Below are 18695 nucleotides of genomic sequence, written 5' to 3'. Positions count from 1 at the left end.
AATCAAACAAGAGATTACAATTATTTAAGACGGATTTTTCTCTTTTTCAAAAGAATTAAGTTTTCACATTAAGTTTCTCAAGAACAAATATATAAACTTAGAGAATAAGACACCAAACATTTCGTTGTTATTTCAAACAAAAGAAAATATTGCATTTATTTTAAATTGAAAAAAATTTAAGGTTTCTTTATTTTATGTTATATATTTTTAATATACGCTTGTCAATTATTTTTAATAGATCTATTTTTACAGAATTCAAATAGATATTTTTTCTGTAAAACTTTGTAAAATTAAAAATTGTAAAATATATTAAATTCTTTATCGAGTTTTTAGAGAAAATATAACTACTAAAATTATTATTAAAAAAAATTGTCTCATTTTTGACAAATCTATATATTCATTAATATTATATTTCATTAATTTTTGTTTCTATTTTTTCATCGATAATTGTAATTATTACATATCAATTTCATGATCGATGGGGATTAAATATAATAATCTTCCTCTCATCGAAATCAAATACATATCATACATTATTCATCATCTCGCGTTCCGTTAGTCGATTTGGTGCGATATAATACACGCTTGTTGGACGTTAATCGCACTGGATGTGTCATGTCAGGTTTTTTCGGATAAGCGATTCCATCGAAGTATCGGCTGGGAGATGGCTCATTAAAGTACGTCAGCCATGAAACGCGCGTGGACCTTTTGAAAGCGGTTGGACATCCTTCGCAGCATCGTTGATTTTGCGACACGCTCTTTTCGTTCTTTCTCTAAGACGAGTGGAATCTTCTTTATTTCTTCTTATAGGTTTCTACGCACGGAATACCCCCTTTTTTTTTTAAATTCCTCACTAACAGGTTTCCTTCGGTCGTTGCTTCGCGATCTGTCCTTAGCGCTATGCGAAATGCAACAAAGCAAGAATTCGCAACTTTTATAAGAGGGATGATGAGAAAAACAATAGAAGAATGACGTTTCGTATCGTTCGAATATCGTGTTCCGAGATTGTTGTACATGTTTCAATTTTTCCAATTATATTTCAAATTGTAGTCGATTTTATATTATAGCCTTTGTCGCAGAAGCGACTTAATAGCGTTGCTTAAGGCGCTTTTAAACTCGAATAAATATCGGGTGTATTATGCTAATGTAATCGCAAATTTTTTAAATCTTGTATCACGCAATTCTGTAGATGGAGCGAGACGTGTTCACGAATTCATGCTTATGCTAATGAAAATTACTGATAAACGAACAATCATACGTCGTCAAATCATAAGTCAATAGAGACATGATTGATATGCAAAAGATACATATATGAATATCAATATCTTTCGAAATGCGCACAAACAAAAAATGTCAATCCTTCATTTATAGAGATGAAAAGACAAATATCTTTATTTTGTAATCACTTTTTTCCTTCTTTCTACTTCGAATATTAGAATTTTACATTTCCTGTTTCAATATTATAATATTTTTCTAATTAATTTGTATTTAATTTTCTCTTAATATAGATAATAACCAAAATTTTTTAAATATTAACAATTATTATGAATATATTTATATATGTATGTCAATTTTATCAATTCTATCATTCAATCTTTATATATTTTAATATAATTTACTCATACATGTTTAGTTCTGCCAGATTTACACTTAATGTCAATGATACGAAGAATTATGACCAAGTAACATGATGGTACGACAACAATAAAGATTACAACACTTACCTCTATATATATATAGCAATAATAAAGGCGTGCGATTTATAAAACGTACTAATATAATATTTATTGTTGCAATAAACATCGTAATAATATAATATCACCTCTGGCACAATCTCAGCATGGCAAGACAACGCAACGGAAAAAAAATGGTTGTACTCTCGGCATTCTCTCGGCTTCTTATTTTTTTGTGTATTAGCAAAACTCACACTTCCAAATTCATCATTCTCGGTCTGGTTTACCGATCAACAACAACTTTTTTTATGTAACCATTCCTCTATTTCTAACAATATAAAGTCTAAAATTCGCAGGCTCATTTCATGTCGTTATTTATGTTGTTGTTTAAGTACTATGATAAGACGGTCCGAGAAATTCGTCGACTTACCCGATTCTTTTTCTTTCTCTTTCTTCTCGCTTTCTCTCTCTCGCTCTTTCTCTCTCTCTCTCTCTCTCGCTCTCTTTCTCTCTGTTCTCATAGTGTAAACAATAATATTAATAATTATAAGAATAATATATAATGGGATGATACTATTATAATAAAATGGCTCGATGACACAGCTACTTGTCTCTACATAAACGAGTCATATGTTTTGCCTCGACCGCTTTCGACGTGCAACACTAGCGGTTGAAAGGACGGTTGGGAAGGAAATGTTGACGGAAAGGGAATGTTGCAAAAAATGTCATGGACTAAAGTTAACCAACAATCTTGATCTCGTAGATGTGTATAACGTAAATTGATTATATATATATATATATATATATATATATATATATATATATATACATATATATATACATATATATATGCTAGTTTTCTCTCTTTCTCTCTCTCTCTCTCGTTTTCTTTGACGTTTCCATACACAGACATTACGAGCTTATTCATTCATACGCATTCTTTCTTTCGGTCTCTCTTTCTCTCTCACATTTTCCATTCTTCCTTTTGTATTTGCATTCTCACTCCGTACAAACACGCATTTTCGTGTGTATAAAAAAAATATAATAATATTAATAATAATATAATATAACTATGATATATATGCTTTACGCGTAATTGAATAGAATCCATAATATTAATAATATCAATCTATATGCTATCTGCAATAAATGTAACAAAATATAGTATTTAATAAGTAATAATAAGCATTTTACAAGCGTATTTTGATCCTTGCTTTGATATCGGTGTGTATATCATACGTATCATACGTATATGATTAATATAAAACAAGAGAAAAGAAGAGAGCGTCATGATCGTGATTTTCCTACTCTAATCTAAATCTCTAATGTAATTGACAACAAGTATGTGTATGTGTACGAAAAAATGTATGAGTATGAGTATGCATATAATTCCGCGTTATATGTCTGCACACGCGCTTAATCGTGTTTGCGCGTAATATAATCTGGCAAGTGGCTTGCTTTCACCGGGGGTGGCACATTTTAATATTTTACTTTAAACTTTATCTTACGAACTACATAACCACAAGTTATTGGTAATGCTAGCGTTTTCGGTCGCGTTTAACGCCCGCTGACAATGTTATGATTTCATTACAACACGAGTAAGATTGAAAAACTGAACTCACTGTAGTTGAAATTATAAAGTGTGGTACTCTACGTCTTGATAAGAATGCATTTATTTAAGAAAATCTTTACCTTTATTGCTATCGAGTGAATCGTGTTTGTTGTGATCAGTGCGAGTTTCTATCTCGAACAGATATTGAATCAACATCTCGGAAGCACTCGTAGTAAGACCGAATATAATTTTATCTTCTTCCTTTTATTTTGAAGCCAAAGAAAAACATTTTTTTCAGTTAGCAGTTTATTGTTCACTGCTTTGGAGATAAAAAGATAAATATGAATATGAATTAATAATATGTATTTAAAATATGAATATGAATTCTCTCTCTTCTCTTAAAGGGAATAACATTGATCGCTTTAACTCCGAGATATCAATTTGTTATTTTATTATCTAACGTCTGATCCGGACTGCTGCTGTATTATAGGAAGATTATACTATGAATACAGTGTGATTATATTACTTTTATTAGTCTTAAGACTTAGAAAAAGTCGTGGCTTCTCGACATTATCTCGAGCGTGATGTGGCAAAGAGTGCGGTGCAAGAAGAGGCGATCTCTGGTTTTATGGATTCTTTTAATTTTTTTGCAGAAATATGCTATATGAATTTTCGCTTTAAGTCGAGATTTCGCACGCAATGATCGTGACTAATAGCAACGTTACAAAATTGCGTCACGTCTTCATGTACGCGTAAATACTTCGCGAGCGTTAATATGCTCGTAAATGAGAGGCAATAAAGATCTTGTTAACAAGACGAGGCAAATAAGAAGAAAGTTTCGATTGGCCTTTTACAAGTTGTTAATGAGATTTGTATTTTTTTCCTTTTTAATATTTTTCGATCATTTTTTTTACAATTTGTTACGCGGAATCGACATCGTGCGTTTAAATCTTTATGGACGAAAATCGAATAGAAATGCGGAGAGACGCATCAGAGAACGCAGTGATCGCCTCTGTCATTAATTAACACACACATATCGGGGGTCATTCGTTTAACGTGAAATGACGGCACGTACGTTACGATATACATTATCGGTTTTTAAAGAAATAGTTCGGGATTAATGCCGATGACATTTTTAATGCGACGCGTTTTTAAAACTTGCGGGCAAATTAAGAACCGATACGTCAACTAATGTACGAATTAATAGATGCGATCTCATATAAATCTACAATATACGTCATACGTATACATATATAACATATATCGGGATACTTAAATCAATTTTGATTGATTTACATGGCGCTCGCGCTTGCAGCGCGACGCTTCGGTATCCTATGATAATAATTCATATAATTTGTTCACGAGACAAAAACAAGTAATATAGAGTAACGTGTCGCTTTTCGTACGGTTAACGACGTATGCGTACATTCTTGCACATTCGACTTGCTTCAATTGAGTCGAAGCCCGTACATCTATGCCGAAAGACCATTTAAGGTCTTACACAAATGATAACTATTAACAAAATATTCGCCAATAAATCTAGAAAATATGTGTCAAACCATATTACAAAACATTTAAATTCTGTCTCTATAATATTATAGTAAGGTTACATGACCTACTCAGAAACAACGATTAAGTTCTTCTTTGATATTGAAAATTCGATAATCCCATGATAATGATCCTTCATGATTCTTCCTGAGTCTTCGCTGAAAATTAAACACGCTGCTCCTCGATGCTCGATGAATCTTCTTACAATTAGTAAGCCCGTCACCGGCAAATTGTACAAGAATCTTCAAGTGCGATACACAAGAAATTTCGCTGTCCAATTATCGTTAGACACGAAATCTTGCTGATCCTTTTCCTCCAAATGACCAGTCCTCGCCAACTTAAGCGGTATATATTTACACGATCAAAAGTGGACTTCTTTCTTCTCCGATTTGGTTCACGTGTTACTATTGTCGTGAACGTGAGCGTGTGCATGCGTGGAGTTGGCGAGGGGTGAGTGCGGCAATGGTGGAGGATGAGATAGCTCGATGAGGGTGACGTCGTATCCGGCCGTAGAGGGAGAATCGCCCGGATCACCGGGATCGCCCGGCGAGTTCGGATTACGTTCGCTGCCAGGATCCGGATTGATCCGCGAGTGGCTGACCTCCAGCAGGAACAGGTCCTCGTCGACGTAATATCGGATCATATCGTCGTCAATTTTCGCTGTAATTCTGCAACAGGGTAGGGTGACACTCTCGTTAAGTCTCCTCAAAGTGACGCGATCCATGAACGGAAGCTATAAGTATCATTTCTCGGAGACCCCGTATAATTGTTCGAGTTGACATGCAACGCGGTAGCTTTGGCCGCTATAACATTATGATGCTTGGCAAACGAGCTGCTGTATAATTTCTGTTATGTACGATTAACGGCATGTCGCCTTATCATTATAAAATTTTAATGCGCAAAAGCTTTTAAGAATTTTATGTGTTGCGTGATGGATGTATTATTATATTTTTATAATATTCAATACTTTAGACTATGTTTATAACATTCAATATTTATTTTTTTTTTTATATAATTTCCCGGCATTAAAAAATTAATATTATACGAAAGAGGAAAAATGTTTGGAAAATAATGTTACTGTATAGAATATCATCATGAAATCATCACAGTATTGTAGCGGCGAAATGATAAATATGCGGTGGATTTTAAAATAAAAAAAAAAAAAAAATATGAATTATAAAATTCGCACCGCATTGCGCATAGTTCGAGAGAATAAGAAAGAGAAAAAGAGTGAGAGAGGATTCGTTTTTAAAACATGAGTAATATATCGAATAGGGAAGAGTAATCGTTCTCGAGGGAAACAACGATCATCGTGTGCAACCAACATATGTTGGGAAATGTATGGACAAAAAGGGAAAAGAGAGTCAACCAAACGAGACGCACGACGATATTAGATGTGACAATCAAATGTGCATGGATGCGCTCGTAATGAAAGACAAAAGACGAGAAGCGTGAAGAATAAATTAGTGGATTAATCAGGCGAGATTGTGCGTATCGGCGAGATATGCTCAGCGTGCAGTGACATTTGCGTGCATGTCAAGATGATCGGCAAAGAGAATACACTTTACGAGAATTGTGTATATATACAAACGTACAATGCAGAGGGACGCGTATCCGATGTTTGAAAGAGGCACGATCATAGGCGAAAGGGAGAGCGAGAAAGAGAAAGAAAGAGAGAGAGAGAGAGAGAGAGAGAGAGAGAGAGAGAGAGAGAGACTACCAAACCAGAGGCGGAGAGAGTCAGGCAATGTCACCATTATGGCATGCATCGCGTAGGCGTGCATGCAAGTAAAGATGACACTCTACTAAACTTACCCCTTTGTGTTTTTGCGATAGAGGTTATTAATACTCGAGGATGCAATTTTGTACTTTGACTCAATCTGCAAAATAGAAAAAAAGTAGAACATTAGAATTTTGATAGTGGTTTGCGGACCATTTGTTTCGCGCCCGCGTATTTGAGAAAGTACTTACGAGACACGCGAAGATGGACGCAATATCTCCGCGATAGCGTGAAAGATATAAAGACAGAGCCAGATCGATAGACAAAATAGATCGAAACGTAGTGATATAATAGAAAAGGAACATATATGAAAAACTGAATCACGATCGAGGCGCAATTGAGATAGAAATGCGCGATCTATTCCGTGGACTGTAAAAAAACGTGACAGAGAAAAGGAAAGAGATAAAGATATATTAAAAAAAAAGAAATGTTTCTTTCCATTTTTCCCTCCCATCAGTTCAGATGCAACGCATTCTTACATCAACGATTCGATAAATCCTTAAGAGCCGCCAATAGTCTCGCACATCCGCGAAGAAGAGAAAGAGAGAGAAAGAGAAAAAGAAAAAGAGAGAGAAAGAAAGAGAAAAAGGAGTATATGATCGTACATCTTGCACTTTTGATATTATATTAATAAGGATCTTGGACACAGGTGACAGTGATGCATGCGCATTGATATTAATTAGCGGGTGGACCAGAGCGAATGCGCGGATATTAATAATGGCGCAAGTATGCCTTCACATGCATAGGTAATTTTTGACATGAGGCCATATGTGTGTGTACATAAAATATATATGTACATTATATGTGTATCCCCCTATAGCGCGTAATTTTTCGCGCGCGTCAAATCGAGCGCGATTGAATAAACTAAAGTGATACCGATTGAAATCGAAACAGTTATTAGTTATCTTTTGGCGTATGATTTTATTAAGCTCGATAGTATTTACCGACTTGCAGGAAACCTATCATTATCGGTATAGCGAGATATAACACGTGACATTATTATTGTCCTTCATTCTGATTTTAGAGCAAGCCGGCCGGCGAACGTAATCACGTATTAATCCTTTAACGCCCATGGTTGCGCATATTCGAGACATCGCCCGGTGTTTTGCATAAAATGTTGTAGCTACCGTAGGTGTAGTTGCCGGTATCTCTCGATCGTGATATGGAAATGGCGAGAATTTCCATTTCCCGTTTCCATTTCTACAAGGCATGCGAACGAGTTTAGAGAATATTACATTATCTACTTTATTACCGGATGACAAGCATTAACGTTTAGTTAACGCGGTACTTGAACGCATATTTCTCTTTGATTATACGCGCGTTCGGTTTACATATCTATGATATTCAATCTTCGCCTTAAAGTGAACAGTACATTTATATCACGCCATTCATTAGGAAGAATTAATTTTGCACATTGCGGACAATAATAGCTCACGACAACGCAGCGAGATTATCCGGGCCTATATCTGATTTTTTTTTTTTGCATAACTTCCGAAAAAATTTGATAAATATATTTCTCTCAAATCTTTGTATTTCCGAAAACGGCGCAAAAATTCGTGAGATTAATTCTACGCATGTGAATGTTGCGTATGTCGCAAATGTCAATGTATGTATTTGTCGGCGGTATAAAAGGAAAATAACTTTAGGATATATTCCTTACAGCATTGAGCAATCCCTGGACCGTCGGTGGCGTAACGTGCAACGGCGTGAAGACTTCCTGCGATTCTTGACGCACGTACAGCATTACGCGCTCCTCGGCGTCGGTCGGGCGTAAATGCGGCGGTTGTTGCTGCAAGTGAAGCCGATTGTTGGATACCACAGCGCCCGCTAAGCCGGCCTGTTGCACCCCTTGCAGCACCGACCCCTGCAGCTCCTGCACCTGCATCAGCAACGAGTCCTTCTTGTCGTGCAGGCTACTGAGATTGTCGGGTGGAAAGTGGTTGTGGAACTTGAGAGCCGGTAGATTCGATCGGCCGCATGCCGCCGGATAAGGGCTGTTACCCCCCGCCTTCAATCCTCCACTTTCACCGTTACTGAGGGACGAGGTGTCGGTGTCACCCCCGCCCCCGCCGCCGCCACCACCGTAGAAGCCCGACAACTCCATCGTCGAGAACTGTCGTGGAAGAAGAATAAAGTTTATTTTTACTTTCTGCGTGCTTTTTTTTTTCCTCTACTCGCGAGACGACGAGAACCCTTTTGAATTTTGCGTTGGGAAATGAGGAACAATCTTGGAATGCAACATAGATTTTTTTGCAACAGGTGAGGGTTGAAAGCTACAAAACACAGAATGAAGTCTAAAACATGAATCACAGAACACGTCTTAGAAATTAAGAGCAGAAAGAAATTAAATTTGAAAACTTTTCAAAAATTTTGCAGTGATAATAAAATAATACTGCAAAATGTTTCATCATTACTTACTCTGTAATAACACGATGCATAATATATTATTATATATAATTACACGATGAAAAGCATATATTTATTCTGATATTACATTAATAATTACAATAAAATATCAATAATTACAATAAAAATTACAAATTACATTAATAATACATCATAGGGGAAAATAAAGAAAGAGGCTAAAATGATTTGTTGAATTAAAACGCAAAATTCGAAAGGTTGTGCTCCGAGAAAGTCCACGTCGTTACTTTGCGATGCAAGAGTTGCGGTTAGTGCAGGGTTCTGGCGGAGGTGAGAGCAGAGGATTGTGGTTTCCCACATGATTTTTTGGGGTCATAATTTCTACACCGATTAATTAATTAAAACGCATGCTAAGATAATATAATACACTCGTATTTATTCAAAGGTAAACAAAGTTTTTTAATTCAACCACTTTATAGGCGATAATGCATTTCATCCAAATTAATGTAATATAGAAAAAAAAAATTTAGAAAAAAAAAATTTATTCCTATTCATATTTTTTTTCGTATAATGAGATAATCTCTTTTCCCCGTAATTATTATATTCAATATCATTTATTAAATGGCCTTTAATCAGGTTTATCTCTATGTAAGAACTCAACGAGTTCTTGCAGACGACACTCTTATTTGCTTGAATTATGTATAAAAAAAAAAAGTGGATTATCACCTTGTCGATGGCGTGTTCGGCCGGCGGCGAGAACAGCACCGGCGGTTTATGCAGGTCGACCATGGAGTAAAACTCGCTGCGCTCCGTGACAGAGTGATAAAGCTCGTCGAGCTTCTTTCTGCCAGTCGCCGTCATCTTCCTCTTGGCCGCGCGCCTTTCCTCGTCTCGGGTCTTTCTCTCTGCCCCCTGTAGTAAGCAACGTCTTTCAACTTAATTTCGACGATCGTTATTACCAGGAAGCGATCGCGCGTTATTTACATTACCAGTATAAGAGAAAAAAAAAACGAGACGTAGAAGAGAGAGAGAGAGAGAGAGAGAGAGAGAAGAAGAAGAGATAAAGGTACGGAAATGTACGAAAGTGATTACCTTATCGCAAAAGACCTTAATTTGACAGTAGCCCCGATGGGATGGTGGCGTGTACGTGTGCGTGTGAGGCGGCGATTCCTCGTACGTGTCGACCTGGATATGCAGCGGCAAACCCTTCACGCCTTTCTGACTCGAGAAATCGGTACTAAGACACTGCACCGCAACGTTTATCTGCGCAGAAATCGGACAGGTAACAGCGGTGACCGCTTACGCGCGGGAATTGCTTTATTAATGTTTCCGCTAGAAAAAAAGTGCGCGCGATCGCAAATGCGATACAATTTGCGCGGTGCGCGAGATTGCGCGGCGATAATCGGGATCATGTCAGGTGAGGGCTGTATGCATATAAATGTTTAAAGAGAGATAACGCGAATTAACATTTCTCGGCGTTCCTTACCTTCGCTGACGATTCGAGTGGGTTCCAGTAAACGGCAATCGCATTGTGCGCGACTTCCTCTATGCAGCCCACCAGACCGACGCTGTTCTTTGTGTCTGTAACAACGGACGTGATTCTGAAACTCGCAGATCATGCTAAGGAATACGAGACAACTAATATTAACGCTCTCGCGAGATGCTTTTAGATAGAATATTAAAATAACGGGGCGTTTATACGTTGACGATAAAATCTTACCGTTCGTCCGTTACGGATTAGAAGGCTTGCACAAAAACAAGAAAGACTTAAAGATTTAATCATGAATATCGATAGTTATTATCGTCGTGTATTATCATTATAAAGAAAGATATTATTGATCAGGTTCGCCTTTCATATCTTTTTATATTATCTTACCAGCATCAAGAATCCGTTGTTTAACAGAGTGCTGTCTGCCATGCCAAAACTGCCAAGCTTTGATCTCGTCCTCCGGACTCTTCTCTTCCCGAAACATCAACATTACCACGCTCTGCGCAATGTAGATAAAAAATTATTATAATTTATTATTTATTAGCGCGCTTATTTGTGATGGTAAAGAAAACTTTCTAAGAGATATTAACTGCATTTATATATAAAAATCAATATCAAACCATGCATTCGAATATTTCTTTACATACACAATCTCTCTTATATTCTACCGATAATATAATATATTGTCATAATTATCAGTTCAATTTGTAACGCTTCTTAAACAAATAGAAGTTAAAGGCATAGCAATGCGGCGAGATTTCCTGCAGATTTTCTAATCAAGCCGTGTATAAAATAGCCTTAAAAAATTGCCTACAAATACAAAGTTAACTTTCTCGTTCACCTGGATCGGCGATATCCTTTGCTCAGGCGATACACGGAGACGCACATCAACCGCGACAGACGCACGCTCGAGCGGGCATACGCGGGCGTGAGCGTTTCGCCGCTCGCGGCGAGCGAACGCCGAGACGGAGGAAGGATTTTTCGTGATTCGGGTGAATGGGCGAAGAACCGCACTCCGACGACGTACCGTAGGAAATATGGGCGCGCGAAATAAGGAAGAGAGAGGGATACCCGTGAATAAGAGGTTCGCGTTACGCGTTACGTTTATACCTAACTACCTACTCGCCCGTTCTCCCTTAAGGCTCGCGCCGCAAAGACGGCGGATATACCGTTCGAATCTGCCATACGCTCGATTAGCAATTAACGAGAAAGTCGTAACTCGTCGCGCCGCCGGAAAAAGAATCCAGCGCCTTTATCAGAATGGAAATTGCTAACGGTGCGAGCCGCGGCTGCCAATTAGAGCCGCGAAAACAAACGACCACGTCTGGGTTTCGACACGCTGCGCGCGCGCCGATCATCTCTGCGAATTTTGTCGTTCCAATCACGCGAACAAGATATGCAATGCCAAGAAACAAGACGATTTGACAATTACGTCATTGATGCTAAATAATATTGTCGCAATGATATTGTCATATAATCTTATTATTTAATCTCGAAATTAATTTAGAGAGGGAGAGAGAGAGAGAGAGAGAAAATACAATAGGCACAAATAATAAATTATATTTCTCTCTCTCTCGAAATCTTATTGACATTAATCTAAAAATGTATTAATCATGAATTTAAAGCTATTAAAATTCGGGCAATTATTTTTGTTGAATACATTATTGGGTTTCTACGGGATCTTGAAAACGTAAACATTAATCTTTCAAACTGCATATCTATTCTACATCAATCATCCTCTAAATACCGTTATGCAAACAGTGTAATTATCCTTTCTGTTCTTACCTTGACCGTCTGTCCTGCCTTGAGGAGTGGTTTGTCAGGATCGGGCACATAGTCCAACGTGATACCATAAAATTGGCCCTTGTTGATATATGTTATTCTGTCATCCTCGCGGCGCTGCGACGTGCTGATCGGTGATTCCAGATGATACTTAAATCCGTAAGGTGAGAAACTAAAGGACAGAACAGATAAGATTTTTCGAATGAAAAAAAATGTGGATACCAGCACGTGCGTGTGCATAAAAACGTGCATATTTAACCTTCCATTATTCGCTTGACACAAGATTGGATTACGTTTACTCAATTACAATAGTTATGAGCTCGCAAAACGAATGCACAATTAGCTGATTAATGCGCTGCGCAACGTCAGCAATTATCGCACAATTATTATCGATTAATTCTCTGTGAGAATTTGTACACTTCGCGCTAGTTAAGACAAATATATTCTGTTTGGAAAATACCGGAGATAAATAAAACCGCGAGAAGCATTTGTTAATTATGTCCGTCATTACGAAAAAAAAAGCGAATGCGTATATTCTAACGACTAATAAGAATCGAACGGTAATGAAAGACTTGAATTATTCGTAGCCTGAGAAAGTTGGCAATCCGACGCAAACGCGCTACGCGACGTAAGAAAAGGAAGACGTCGTACCGTAGGACACGCATCGGGACTCGCATCAACCTTGGAATATCGCGCTTCTAATCGAGCTTATCTTCGTCGCACGGCTGCGATTGCGAGGTAAACAAGTACACGGCCGATACACCTTGATATGAAAAATGAACGCCTATAACCTGTGACAGATCAGGGGGAAGAGCACGATAAGGGCAAAACAACGACGCGCGCGCGATGAGGCAAAGGTAAAACGGGAGCAAAACGATCGATCGGGGAAAATCGCTAATCGCCAAACCTGGTCACGAAAGCGTCCAATTATCCGCGCGCGATGGCCGGCGCTCGTATTCGCGACGTGATCTATTTCTTTTATCTCTCCGTACTTTTCTCATTTTTTTTTTATCATCAGTCGTGCTGGATAACCGGATGTAGCGAGACGATAACTGATCGTGGCGAGGGTGAACGCTCTCCTGTGCGTCTCTGTTGCTTGAGCTACTGTTGCTACTCGCTATCTATACATCTCTTGTTATTTGATTCTCTGTGTGTGAGTTACACGCGACTACCGTACTGAGTCTCCCTTGATTACGTCTGTCTCTCTCGTTTCCGTTGACGAAAAAAAAAATGATCCTCTTCTCTCTCCTTTCTTCTCCTCTTCCGTACGCTCTTCTTGACATTTCGATTTCACGGTGCGAGTAGTCGGCGGATGCACGATTTTTCAACCCGGACCCAACGCGACCCTCGAGGCGCTTGTCCGTTCTTTGAGAATCGGTCGGAGAGAGCCGACTTAATATCTTTAACATCATTGTTCATCATCGGTTGTTTCGGTGAGCTGAGCGAGAAAAGAATTTTCAGCGCCACTGATCGTATATAGTTAGTTTAACAATGGAAGTAACAAATCACGAAAGGCGGATGGAGCAAAACGGGAAGTAGGAAGATCATTAGTAAGGATGGGTATAATAAAGAGAGAGAGAGAGAGAAAGAGAAAACTGAATCAGTCAGCAGGCAGATGTGATAAACCGCAGAGGAAATGAACATTATACGCGCGAAAGACCAAGAGGCAGGAAGTTCTTCTTTTTCTTAAAGACTAATGGAGATATTAGTTTCCCGTAAAAGTGGAATAATATTGTGTCGTAAACTCATTTTCAGTAGTGCCACTACTCGTCAAAATAAAAAAGAAATATCTTAATTTATATATCAATTATTTACCACTAGCAACAATAATTATGTAAGTTAAATATTAAGAGAAAGATTATAAATTAATAATTAAATTACTAACTGTAATAATATTTCCATCATTTTTATAATCATATGTATGATATATTGATTCTTAAGATTATAATAACCGATATTTGTGTGTAAATATTTATATTTAAAGATCGAATATATGAATTTCAGATATTGAGATGAGTGATTTCGTACATTCGTCTTGTTGCGAAAGCTCATGACTGTTCGCTCTCGACGGCATGGAGTTATTAACTTTTATCGCTTCTTTTTCATTCCTTCCATGTAATAAGACTGATTTATCTATCAATCTCGATATTTATCTATTCGTTCGTTATTCCATCCGACAGAGTAACTTGAACATTCGCCCTTGCAACGTTTATTATATGTTTATCATAATTTATTATCTTTACTTATTAATTCGTTTTAATTAGATAAATTCTGTTGAAGATGTGATTTTAACTTTTTCTAACTTTGTTCGTGATCTCTTAAATTTAAGTTAGAAAAGCCAAGCAGCTATTAAAATATCGATAATAGAAATAAAATCGACTTTTTGCAAATATTACATTTGAAAAACTTTATTTCTAAGTAATACTTTAGAGAGAGAAAGACGCGCTTCATCAAATTTTACATCTCCATCGATTTGTTTTTAACAATTATTTTCGAAGTTTACTTACATTTTCGGTATCTGGATCTTGTCGGCGTCGTTCTGTCTACCAAAGTCATGCCAAGGCCGCGACCTCGGCGGATTCGGATTCGGATTTGTCGCACCTGCGGACACGAGACTGCTGCGTTGCACCTGTGCCTGTGCATGGCTCTGCTGTAGTTGAAGTTGCAGGGGTTGATGGTGTATCACGGCGCCGCTTTCGAGGACCACCGCCGCTCCGGCTGTCGTCCCACCAGGACATAATTCCGTGTAGTCAAATGAGGACTAGAAAATAAATTAGTTCATTGTTATGAAAAAAAAAAAAAATGAAGCCCATATGTCAGCCTATGAAAATAATAATTTCTTAATTTTTCTAATATTTAATTTTTTCTAATATTTTGTTCGTTATGTTTAAATATTGGAAATGCAAATTAAAAATGATTGCGTAAGTTACAGAACTGTATTTTATAATGAATACAGTACTCGAAAATAAGAGAAGCATTTATATAAATAATGATTATAAACTTTCTCGGAATGATGCGTGATACCACAAAAATGTATAATCTTTTATTTTATTAATTATGTTAAATAAGCAACTGGTAATTTTCTAGCAATATTTTCATGAAGAAAATATGAAATATGATAGTGTTATATATGTATATTGGCTTTTAAATAACTAATAGAAGACACTGTATATATATAGCGTGTGAAGAGATAATGGTAGGTGTACCTCTTTCCGGTCGTGTTCTGGTAGATAAAACGCGTTTGCATATACAAACGTTAAAGCGTATACTCAATTTCACCAATTTAAATGTTTGCTGATTGCCGTGTAATTAGTATTTAAAAAACTAGTAACGGACGCAATTATTTGTTGTTTCATATATCAGCGATATCGCGATTCAATATCTGTATGCGTTCGCGTCTTATTTTGCATATCAATGCATTTCATTAGATTTTTTCATTCCTCAAGTATCCCTCGATAAATTTCAAATCATGCGTGATTAAGGTAATCATTGGACCGATAAATGATTAATCGCGCGCAAACACGCAACTTTACGTGACTATTTCGACGCATCCGCTTTCGCGCGATTTCTTTTTCCTTTTCGTCAATTATACACGCATCATTGTAAACAAATCTTAATAGCTTAATGTAAAAGGGTCGCAGCAGAAAAAACAATTTTCCACTTATCTACTAATGGGGACGTGCATTTCGAGCATTTCCGTTCATGCATTTCGCTGCGTATCTGCATACCGTTGCCGAAGGCAGCGAGTAAGAAGAAAGAATAGAAGCTTTGTGGTCTCGTAAAATCAACCGCACGACCCGCACGCGCTTCCAACCGTGGCAGTTAATAAGCAGCTTGCCAAACGACCTATTCCCTCATATGTCTTCATGCGATTACGCGTCGCCTGCAGTTATTTTTCAATGCAACGCGGTTACCGCAGCTTGTTACTTCAAATCTCTGTCAACCCGAAAAAAAAGCACGGCGCAACTTCTTTCTTGCTAAGAGTTCTCCACTAACCACTGGATTTGCCATACGTCGGCAAGAAGCTATTTGTCATTTTGAGACTTCTCAAATGCTTCAGACATTAAATGTGCGAGATGCAATAAGTATGAAAGTCACATATCTCAAGAAGAATTTTTTGCAAGCGAACGAAAATTTGATCGTCGTATGTAACGATAAATATCTCACTTTATATAATGTTTTACAATTATCTCAATGTTTTATAAATCTCTCAAAATATAATCATGTTTTTTTTAATCCTTTTTTAATTATGTGGTAAATACGGATTTATTTATAGAATTTATTTTGAGAATATTATATTATATTATATTTATTATATTATATTTATATTATACTTTTATTATGATACAAAATGTATATACATATTTTGTATCATAATAAAAATACAATATTCTCAGAAAAATAAATAAATATATATATGGTCAGAAGAAAAAATTTAACAGAACATTATTTTTGCGATTTTATTGTGTCGTGAGCAAGTTGCGCGCGTAATGCATGCAATTTGTCAATGGTTTATTTACTTATCGTATTTTATCATTAATGTACATGACTGTTCTAATTGAGATGTCACTCGAACGCCGGTAATCGGAATCTGTTTCAAGAGAAACCTGAGCCGCGGCGTATCGGCGTTGACGTAAATACGAAAACTGTGTCGTGGATAAGAATACAAAAAGAGATAAATATTTAATATCTAAACATGCTTAAGACCTCTAAAGAGTGAAAAGTGTCAGTTAGAAATTGCGGATCCGGTTGGAATATGATACATGGTTGCGTGCGGTATCAGAGGCTGCAATGGCTGTGACGCCATTCTCCAAGTAATGCGTGCACGAAATTTACGATTAGTTTAACGAGATTCCTTTATAGTTCACGTTCGTGCAAACGAGCCGAATTTATTAGGCGGACGCGTATAGCTGGCGTTGTACGCGATCATAATTGGAATATTACGTTATGTCGGAGCGATTTAAAGCAACATCGCTCCTAAAAATATTGCGGAAATGGTCGATGTAGAGCGCATTAGCCGCGAGATAAAACGAGCGCGCGTTGATGAGGAAAAATCCTTTCGGATAATGTGTTATATCTGCTTTGAATATCAACATTTTAATTGCGACTATAAATGTATACCAATCATACGAGCGGATCGGTTTTCACGGTAGCTCTAGCATTCAATACCTAATCTGCTGCCATCGTTGGCGTCCCGCGGCTTCGACTTTTTATTTTCAGCGTCTGCCGTGCACAAGCGAAGCAGAACGAACGAGTGCTTTCTAATTCGTATATATCGACGGCAATGCTAATGACTTACTCGCGCGCGCGCGCGCGACTATTGCACGATTAATGTTTCCGGAAGCGAACGAGATATCTAACGGCTACGTATGGATGACGAATTGTCCACGTCAAGACAATGGAAACTGTCTCGATATAACGATAGGCTGACTATTATTATCACATTTAATCGAAAAGAAGAAATCAAGAACGCATTTTAACATAAAACTAAGAAATAGACTTCTAAAGTATTTTAAAGAAAAAAAATGTGATGAGTTGCGAACGATATAGTGGAATTGACTGTTCGGCTGTTTTTTTTTAGAAAAGCCGTCCAATTACGCAAAGTTAAAATATATTCATTTTATCGTAATGAACTTTATGATTATTGCAGTTCTATTTATTGATCCTTAAATCAGCACAGACAAGATGATCTCGTAGCAAGGCGCGTCTATTGCGGAAAGTCTTTAGAACCATAAGATTTAACAAACGCGTGATACCGGAGGAACGAGTTCGTTTTTTGATACGTCGAAATTTTGTGGTTTACCATAATCCAAGATACCATAATCGTTCCCTTAGAGACTATTATGCATCGCGATGTATGGTATCAGCGTCCAAATTTATCGCGCCGGTCTAACTGTACGCAATTATGTACTCGAGATGGAAAAAGTCGCGCGACAAATCGCTTCGAGAACGGCGAACGCTGTATATGCATATTCGATACGCCGTCCGTTCAGTATTGGAGCGCTTTAACGAGTAATATCGGGCACGGTTTGCATTGCTCGAGACATGGAGGATTAATCGCGCAACTCTCGCGGTGAGGTTTTCGTCGTGGGCGAAAGCACTTACTTGACAAATCGCATTGAAAACGATAACGATGGGGCGCGGATATCGTACGCGAAAATATACACTCTCGTAATAGGACGACGGTTATAATATCGCATATATTAGCGCGCGAAAGAATGTCCTTTGAGCGGCGAACGAGCCCTGCTAATATACGATATGTACGATATCTCGTTGGGAGATTAATTGCGCCGCGAGCGAAGTTATTTTGTATCTCGAGCGATCGAATTGAAAACGATAGCGCGGACGATAGCAGTCATTTCGGCTTCTATACGGTTTGATCGAATTATGGTTATCCCGGTCGACGTGTCGGGATATAAGGTGATCGTTTCTGCAGCCCGGCCATGCGCTCCCGCGCATTTTTCTCGGACGATTAATGATACCGCCGGCGAACTCTTCGCGTAATTC

General features: G+C 37.6%; 1 protein-coding gene across 4 annotated transcripts in view; it reads right to left on the bottom strand.

Moving 5' to 3' along the window:
• Positions 1–1759: 1759 nt before the first annotated feature.
• Positions 1760–18695, bottom strand: part of LOC126858490 (uncharacterized) — a 107586-nt gene continuing 90650 nt past the window's right edge. For 3 of the 4 annotated variants that reach the window (XM_050608860.1, XM_050608859.1, XM_050608861.1), the window contains 9 exons: positions 14696–14949; positions 12192–12360; positions 10794–10905; positions 10404–10498; positions 10010–10180; positions 9644–9829; positions 8214–8666; positions 6589–6653; positions 1760–5441 (listed from right to left, as the gene is read on the bottom strand). In XM_050608860.1, coding sequence (XP_050464817.1) covers positions 5168–5441; positions 6589–6653; positions 8214–8666; positions 9644–9829; positions 10010–10180; positions 10404–10498; positions 10794–10905; positions 12192–12360; positions 14696–14949 — 1779 coding nt within the window. In that variant the 3' untranslated portion in view covers positions 1760–5167. The remainder of the gene's footprint in view (positions 5442–6588; positions 6654–8213; positions 8667–9643; positions 9830–10009; positions 10181–10403; positions 10499–10793; positions 10906–12191; positions 12361–14695; positions 14950–18695) is intronic. The other variant, XM_050608863.1, reaches the window with a different exon arrangement.

Source organism: Cataglyphis hispanica, chromosome 25, assembly GCF_021464435.1.
Source record: "Cataglyphis hispanica isolate Lineage 1 chromosome 25, ULB_Chis1_1.0, whole genome shotgun sequence".
NCBI lineage: Eukaryota > Metazoa > Arthropoda > Insecta > Hymenoptera > Formicidae > Cataglyphis > Cataglyphis hispanica.
Note: the sequence above shows the minus strand (reverse complement) of the source record. Positions and strands in the feature narration are given on the sequence as shown.